The sequence below is a fragment of the Onychostoma macrolepis genome, chromosome 05, assembly GCF_012432095.1.
Source record: "Onychostoma macrolepis isolate SWU-2019 chromosome 05, ASM1243209v1, whole genome shotgun sequence".
Taxonomy (NCBI): Eukaryota; Metazoa; Chordata; class Actinopteri; order Cypriniformes; family Cyprinidae; genus Onychostoma; species Onychostoma macrolepis.
The window spans coordinates 33,474,207-33,482,760 of record NC_081159.1 but is presented as its reverse complement, the minus strand read 5'-3'; the positions used below and the strand labels follow the sequence as shown (position 1 = coordinate 33,482,760).

The 8,554-nt window shown below is 36.3% G+C and overlaps 2 protein-coding genes across 6 annotated transcripts in view; one reads left to right on the top strand and one right to left on the bottom strand.

Moving 5' to 3' along the window:
* Positions 1–308: 308 nt before the first annotated feature.
* On the bottom strand, positions 309–3,363 carry tex55 (testis expressed 55). 2 transcript variants are annotated; one of them, XR_009271267.1, is made up of 4 exons: positions 2,637–3,359; positions 2,340–2,521; positions 1,937–1,999; positions 309–353 (listed from the first exon to the last, which is right to left on the bottom strand). XR_009271267.1 is itself a non-coding variant. In XM_058775122.1 (4 exons), exons 2-4 carry the CDS (start codon positions 2,481–2,483, stop codon positions 1,532–1,534), a joined length of 264 nt encoding a protein of 87 aa, XP_058631105.1. In that variant the 5' UTR covers positions 2,484–2,521; positions 2,637–3,363; the 3' UTR covers positions 368–1,531. The 2 variants fall into 2 exon arrangements, 1 of the variants encoding a protein (XP_058631105.1); XM_058775122.1 differs by lacking the exon at positions 309–353 and adding an exon at positions 368–1,588 and having other exon boundaries at positions 2,637–3,363.
* Positions 3,364–3,647: 284 nt separating this feature from the next.
* The window catches only part of zbtb20 (zinc finger and BTB domain containing 20), a 70,187-nt gene continuing 65,280 nt past the window's right edge, over positions 3,648–8,554 (top strand). Inside the window, exon 1 of one of the 4 annotated variants that reach the window (XM_058775109.1) lies at positions 3,648–4,608. The gene's annotated coding sequence lies outside the window, so the exon portion shown is untranslated. Of the gene's footprint in view, positions 4,771–4,851; positions 5,114–8,554 lie in introns of those variants that run through there. The other 3 variants (XM_058775106.1, XM_058775111.1, XM_058775108.1) reach the window with 3 other exon arrangements.

Below are 8,554 nucleotides of genomic sequence, written 5' to 3'. Positions count from 1 at the left end.
ACTGTAACATACACTTAAGCATTTAAAATGACAAATGAAGTTATTTCAGTATATAATTGTTTAAAATTATAATTTCATTTATAATGCATATTCCTATTTGCTTAATTTTCTGTACTAAAGGTAAGATACGAATAAAGTAGTTCCTACATATACAGGGTAAGTTGTGCCACTTACAGTTGTCTAGTAGTCAAATATAAATCATAAAAAATTGAAGCAATCATCTATAATATAGGGTCACAGAAATGTATAATTATATAAAATGTATATAATAAAACTAGTATGTAAGTAAAGTGGTCCAGGGAACCAACTTGCCTCATGTTGTAGCTGTGTCATGTCAAGGGTAAGTTGAGTCACTGGGGAATATAGAACAATTTACATTTGAAATTAAACAGTGGGCATACTGTCTATGACAATAAGAATCATGTTCATGTTACGTTACAGAACAATATTCACATTTTCATAAACTAGCTAGGAAATACTTTAATATTCATAATATTTATAGTGAAACAATTTTCAACATTTTAATAGTGTTTGCCGTAGTTATAGCATTTCTCACAGTTGGAGGCGATGCTCAATTATTACTAGATAAGTCACTGACAAGCAAAAAATTATATTTACCCTGAGTATGTTGTAAGTCAAACTGAATAAGTGTCTGACTTTCTAAATGTATGATCATAGTCTTAGCTTTCAAAAAAACAAAAAACAAAAAAACTAAACATATATATATATATATATAAAACAACAATAAATGCAATGAATGCAAATAGACAATGTGACTGTGAAGATATTTTGAACTTATTTTTATTTACAAATGAAATGACTGCATGAGATACACCGGTCTTGAAACACCAGATGTTGCTTTAGTGTAAATATACAGTAGATAACTATAGAAATACACTGTAATAAGACCCTACTATAAACAAAGACTTCCTTTACTTATGCAGCCAAAATCCACCATTGAAATTCAAGTTCAGCACAAAAGCCAGCTACTTTTGTCTAGCTAGCATTTTATTGATTTATTTATTTTGGCGAAGACTGGCATAATGTCTCATACATTCATGTCTTATACAGAAGTTGCTTTATCTTATAAAACATAGTTAATTCATAAAACAATAACAATCTGAGAATTATAATTATAACTGTGTCTCCAAAATCCAGAGAATGCCTGTTAGTAATTACTCCGTTAAATATGTATTTTTTTTGTTATTTTTTTCCCCTCACATTTAATAGCTCCAACTTGCCACTTGAGTGCGTTCATTGAGATATTTAGGTCAAAGACACTCGCAAACTACATTATTAAGATTTCAGCATTGTTTGACTGAAAATGAATGCTAATACGTCTAAAAATTGTGACAAAACATGGTAAATTTGGAGAAAAAAAAATGTGAAGACAGTTGCTTGGAAACAACAATGTGGAGTCACGGAATGACCTGCAGCAACCAATACACCTTATTTAAAGAAATATATAAATAAAAGAATATACTTGGATTCAATTTGTTGCAAAGCCCTTGTTACTTTGCTTTAGAATTCATTATGATTTCACAAATGTGTTTCTTGACTCATCACGGATTTTGATCTTCATTTGCACCTGCAAAAGTTTTTGTAAAATCAACTGTGATTAGGATGTCTTACAACTATTCGAAAATGTCACTTCTTATTATTAAACATAATTTATTTAAAAAAATTAACCTGTTTATAGGGCCAGGTAAAACAGTATACATTATATTTCACAAGCTCTTTCTCTTAAATCAGACAGTGTATTGATCACGAATAGTTCAGGTCGTATGCCTCTTCAATATACTTTCAGCAAGAATTATTCATGAAAAACCCACAATTTCTCAAGTCAGTCAAGACTTTGGAGATCTCTATAAAATAATCTATATAATGACAATGTGTTGGAAAGTCCAAAAAAAAAAAAAATTCTGATTAAAAATACCTGTTCTAACATGAACTGAAGTGGATCGTCGGGTCTATCAAAAACCAGTTTCTCTGTGATGTCCTGAAATAGCACAAACGAGACTATGAGTAAAAAAATACAATGAAGAATCATTTTTTTGTCCTGGATGTCTCAAGCACCAAAATGTTTCTTTTGTTGCTAAAATAACATTGGTAGTTAGTCAGAGCTCTTTTTGTTTTCGTAATACTCATAAAACAATATGTAGTTTTATTAAATAAACCGGAACAATGCAATATTAGCATGCTAAGCCATTTTTTTTTTTTGGAACTTCTATTAGTGCTCTGAATTGTCCTTCGCCATTTTGTGCTAAGCAATTCATCACTGTCTCCCATTTTCTTCGTAAGAAAAATATATCAGTAACTGCTGCTTTGTTCTTTCTCACCTGAAAAATCTGAAGAATACTGTGAGTCTCCATATAGTTAACAGAGCGTTCATAAGGGTCCGTGAACACTGAGGTAACGTTAGTACGAATGGTCTCCGCACTCTCGGTGATAAGCGCTTTTTCTGATAGACCAGAATCTGCCATCTCACAAAGTTTGAAAGTTTATACTGTTGTAGTATAGCCTACAAAAAACGATACACACAAAAGGTAAGTTGCGAAGTGTACGTTCTCGCAGTATTATTACTCAGATAGCCTAGTTAGCGTTCGCTCTTTAATAAAGGATTTCAAGTGCATTACCTCTGTTAAAAATAAATACCAAACTTTGTCTTTAGTCCGTTTTGTGTTAATACAGAAATTGGACCGCGTATCTCGAACACATCTAGAGCAGGACTGTTTGAAATGTCACCCTGTAACCCCTAGCAACTGTATACAAAAGGCGGGGATGATGTCATTGGGCACAGTTCCCCGGGACAGCGCCTTTGATAAAGAATCGTGAGGGGTCTCAAAAAGGTTCGTTGAAAAAGAAGAAAACTCCGTTCGCATGGTTGAAACACAGCTTCTGCAGTTAATGCCAATTTTACTATCTATTTTTTGAGAAAAGAATACCTCAGAAGACCTCGGACTAACGTTTACAATAGGACTGACAAAGGGAAGGAGGGGCCAAACCGCCGTTTCTAGGTTGCAAGTCGTCCTCAGCTGACACCTCGGCCTACAATGGGTGCATTTTATGTAGGGCAGACGGTGTGCGTGTCCCCCGGTGAACCTCTCGGTTAAACGTTGCTGTTCATGTTTATAACCGAAAGGGGGAACTCAATATCAAGAAAAGCGTGCAACCAAACCGGAAACCTCATACTAGGAGGAATGATATTATGGAGGCGAGAGATTGTTACATGTGACGAAATATTTACGTGAGCCAAGGTCGAACAGCTTTTAACAAAATAATATATAGAATATATACGCAAGAAATGGCTTATTGTTTGTAAATGTGTCTCTTTGAACTTTTAACATTACACAATCTGAGTGGGACGTCCTAAATCATAATTACATCGCTGCCAATATCCGGACACAATATTCAAGATTCACTGCTCACTGTTATAATAGCACGATCAATCGTTTGAAGGATTGTATTCTTCACTCACACACACACACACACACACACACACACACATACATATACACACACACACACACACACACATATATATATATATATATATATATATATATGCTCTCACACACACACTTTAACAAAAGCAGCGCGCCTGAAAAAAAAATCACTTAGGCTCGAAGGTTGATTATTCCTCGTCTAGACTACAGACGACCGCGCGAGCGCGGCACACACCTGTCATTGTCTAGACTGGGGGGAGTCGGGGGAGGGGGTGCTCAATGTAGCTGGGGACTCGTGAGCCACTATTGCATTATTTTGTGTCAGTCACAACGGCTCTGTGAACGTATTGGTGAAGAAAAAAGTTCGGTGTCACTTTTCACGATCTGATTGGCCAGCAATACCGTCAGCAACTCGTCTTACGTTTCATTGAGGTCAGCTAGGGACGTTAAAAAATAAATAAATGAGAAAATAGAAATGCGTAGAAAGTAAAAGGCACGGTGAACAATCTAGCTTGTTGGTCTTCCAGCTGACGGGCAGCGTCATCGTCCAATGTGGGACCAGATATGATTTTGAGAAATTTACTGACATCGTCCCTAACCAATCTAAAGTAGGCTATCTATAAATGATCAACATGCAGGATTCTCGGATGACTGGCCTTTTGATCGAGGATGGGACATGGATTTCAGGGAGTTTAATTCGCGCTCATAACACCAAATAACATTAATGTCTTGGCAATGTATGCATTTGTTTATGCTCAAGGAGCAGCGCGTACAAGCAGAAACTCCTCAAAAGGGGACCACAACAAGCGCATCGAAATACTCAACGGAAAACGGTGCACTTGTACAGTGACCGACAATTAAGAAACTGAGGATGCACAGTGTCCATGCTGGTTCAAACACAACAATTGCGATAAGGCAGAATAGTTTCACTTTCAGAGCCACAATGGAGCCAGTTTCAACGTTCCTCGCCGCGCGGAAGGGAGGGCGTGCGGCTCACCGATTGGGGTAAAGTCATGTTGAACGATTTATATCACAACCTACGTGCTTCAAGAAAGTCCATTCTGTTCCAATCGCCAGTAGAAAGGCGTGGCTGCCCAAAATCTTCGACGAATAGTGAAAAAATGGGAGGGCACGAGTGAGCTGCGTGATGTCCTCTCCGAAGGTAGGCTGCAGCGTGTGTTTATTGATGAGATGAAAGAAGATGGAAGTGAGAAATGAAACAAAGTAAGGGACAATATTAATAAACTCAGTCCTTGCCTGGGGAAAACCGGGGAAGCTGTGAAGCGCTGTAGCCACTGGAGAAGAAAGACCCTTAAAGCAGCAGGTAAGAAATAGGGAGAGGGAAGGGAGGGGGAGGGTACTTATACTATTTATGTTAGGCTATTTATAAGAGTAATAGCAGTCATTCCTTTGATATGAGGTGAAAAAAAAACTTAAGCATGAAGCATATACTAATAGCTCAAATACAAGACTTTAGTCCTTGTTTATCAATATCGTATACATAAGCCAGCTTTGAAGAAGATACAGAAAACTTGTGAAATTACATTCAGTTGAAAAAGAATTGCCGCTCCGGATTATCGGATCTGTAGGCTGAGTTCTCTCAGAACAGCCAGTGTTTGTCTGATATTAACAAAAAAGACTCGTGGTTGCCCGAAGTGACGTCTCAGGTAAAATGACCATATAATTCCTTGCTTGATCACTGATCTTCTTGTAGTTTAACAGTTGGCAGGCTATGAAGACTTAGTCTGTAGTTTTTATAAGTTGTATTATTTTTATTTTGCGAAGTGTTAGACGTTACAGTGAACCATGACACGAAAAGCACAATACGACTCAACAGAGCCGCTAGGGACTTCCCTACGTACGACCAAAATATTTGATAGAAAAACACCGCTCTAACCGTGTGTTAAGTGTCAAGTATCAGCGATTAAAGCCTGTCAGGGCTACGACACAAAATGCTCTGTTCTGCTAGAGGAATAGACGAGATAGAAATGATGATTTAAACATTTCAGCCGCTTATCTGGAATCCCAGTGTTTTCCGGGCTATTGCTAATATTTTATTGACCCCGGTAGATTTGCGCGCTAGCCTCCGGTCTCGGGATATCTGAGACAAACATAATTGTTACGTATGTTGTTGTTTTGTGTAGACGTTCTTAGCAGCTTCTAGAGCAAATTCTATAGAAACTATGGAGTTTTGTAGGGAGTGTATCGGGCATGTCCGTTATTTGTCATCATTAAATTAGGATTCGCAGCCCAACCAAGTGACCGGAATTTTAGCCCTCGCTCCAAGTACGTAAAGGAGCCGAAATGTAGTTTTAGTTACAAAAGATAAATGGCCATCTGTTCCGTATTCTAATGCTTGTACTTACTGAATGACCTCTTTTTGACTCCGTGTTGTGAAGTGCCAGCTTGTTGCCTATAACGCACGCGTTTGTAGGCTAAGCAAACAATAAATCACTCGGCCATTTTAACGCAAAAAAACTTCATATGGCAAAACATAGAGCGGCTCGTCTTCAGTTTTTGGAGGTAACGGGGCCTTCAAGCAGCGGTCCGATCACAGCGCTGATTGTATTGTTATCTCTGTGTAGTACGAGACGGCGGGTATGGGAACCATGGCATTGGCCCGTAGTGGAAAAAACACCCCAGACACATTTTTCATTAATTTATCATATGCCCTCTGTTTCCCGACGCTGTATTATAAAATGTCTGTCTTATATAATCTGTTTATTTATAGCAAATGACATGAAAAGGTTGTCATTTTTGTGGGGTGATTCTATTCGATGTTGGCTACTTTGATTTTTGGAATGTTTTAACTGAACGAATGTGCTGAAAGAAGGAACCCTTGTTATTTTACTATATAAACAAAATGCAGTAATCTTGTTTAGCAATGTGTGTGTTTGTTAGCACCTTTATTTTTATTTTTTTTTTGTCTTTTTTATTTTTTTATTTTTTTTTTTAACTGAGCACCAGTCTCTCAGACGGTTGGCAGTGCGGCCTTGGAAGTTTGACTGTACCCCTTTACTTATTGATTTAAAAAAAAACAAATTTTATTTTAACGGTCAAATATTACTTCATTAAACGTTAAGGATTTTTTTAAAGTGAAGTGCTGGCGTATATGGAATACAAGCGAATTGATATTAATAAATAAATCATGACCTCTGTTCTGTTAACCCTGTGTGCTGCTCTGCGTTAATGTATTTGTTGCTAGCTTTGCTGTTAGCTCGTAAGTCTTTTAAACCTGTGGTTGTCTGAATAACCACTTTTTGCCTCAATCCATTTAATTCATTACTTCAATCATGACAAATGTCGTCAGTTTTACGTTGAAAACTTTAATCTCTCTCTGTGTATTTCTTTGTGTTTCAGATAGTTTTACGCCGCTATAAGAGAGTGATGTATAGGCTAAGCATACACTGGGTAACGTTAGGCAGTCTTACTGTAAATCATCATAAAATATTATTGTATTCTCAAGTCATTTTTAACTTAAATATTATTAAAAATATATAGGCTATGCCAGAAACAGTATTTATGTTAGTATTTTCTGAAGCTTATACCGGCCTCCTGTCATAGAACTGTTTTGTAAAATACTTCGTGAGTCTGCAGGGAGGGCAACGTCGAGTAAATTAACTCTTTTTACATTTATAGCAAATTAGGTTTTCATTTCAGCACATTTAAGAAAAATACAAATTATATATTAGTCTATGGATCAAGCTTTTCTTCCCCACACATAGTAGACTACAAGACTGCTTCGCATACATTTCAACACGTTGTTCCTTATGCACCTGTTTAATTCAGTTGGAAACTGTTTTAGTCGCGTACTGTATGTGTTTCAATTAAAAACGTGTGTAGTTTTATGGCTGATTTGGACAGTAGTTAGAATAGGGAGGAGGGCCTTGGCTGCGTGAAGGGTGTTTGTCTGTCAGCTTTACCGACTTTAAAGTTGCTGTATGTGTGAACAAGACCTTGAGAAGTATGTTTTACGTTAGTTTACGACTGTGTATACCAAAACCGAAAATAAACTTTTTAGTTATACTTTAATGTATTATACAATACAAATACATATTTTGGAAGTCACAACAGTCGCGCTATATCCATATGTCCGTGCCTCCTGCAATTGGTTTTCACGTGTTAATGCACTATAGTTTACAAAACGAGATTTTTCTTATTAGTACTTTTCAGTAATGAAGCTTGTTTTAGCTATGTCAGTTATGTGATGCTTAAAAATATGTGACACGTTTGTCTTTAAAGACGTTAAACTTTTAAGACGTTGTGTACCTAGACCAACCAGTGAGAGTTGTACATTCTTGAGTGGCTTTATGTTTCTTGAAGTTTTGAGGTACTACAATAAGGTATTGTTATTAAGTGATATCATATAAACATTAACTAAGAGCACTCTATTTTAGAACAAAATGTGTAGGAGCTTTTCCCAACATTAGGCTAATATTAATAAGTTTGTATTTTTGTTTAGCTTATCTTCTCTTTTCTTTCTTTCTTTTTTTTTACTTATTTGTTTGCACTAAAGAGTAATGTGTTTATTGGTGTGATTATTGATCTAAGGTATTGATTATTGCTTATATAACGATCAGCTCGTTGAGTTGAACCATTATTGTGCAGTATAAGAGGTCGTGATCATGTTTTCATACACTTTTTCATACACATTCATGCCCCATCACTTTTGAATATTGTTTGTGGATGTTTATTGATACGTCAAAGTGCTTTAATTTCTGTGCATGATTATTTGTTTATTTATTGTGCTTGTGATAGATGCTATATTAATACATATAGACTTAGGGTTAGTGTGTCTTAGGGTTAATATGAATTTATATTCCTATTCTTAATGTTTACTAAAGTTTTAAAGAAATGTTAAACATGTTCTTTTGTCTATTTTTGGTGAGATGGAAATGATAAATGTGACCAAAAACAACAAATGAATCATGATCTTAGGAATATTGGTATTCCTAGATCAAAAGGAGGCATTGTGTGCTGTTTATTTTGGAAACATCAAACCCTCTTAGTGCTTCAAACGTAATGCTCACATGCCACTGCGAGACACTTTTAAAGAGTTTCTCAGTTGGTTTGCAATTGATTATTTGACAGAATGACGCTTTAACAAT

Coding starts and splice junctions, on each gene's coding strand:
- tex55 (XM_058775122.1), bottom strand. CDS start 2,483: ATGGCAGATTCTGGTCTATCAGAAAAAGCGCTTATCACCGAGAGTGCG. Junction 2,000..2,339: donor GTATTCTTCAGATTTTTCAG/GTGAGAAAGAAC, acceptor GTGCTATTTCAG/GACATCACAGAGAAACTGGT. Junction 1,589..1,936: donor TTCAGTTCATGTTAGAACAG/GTATTTTTAATC, acceptor AAACTTTTGCAG/GTGCAAATGAAGATCAAAAT.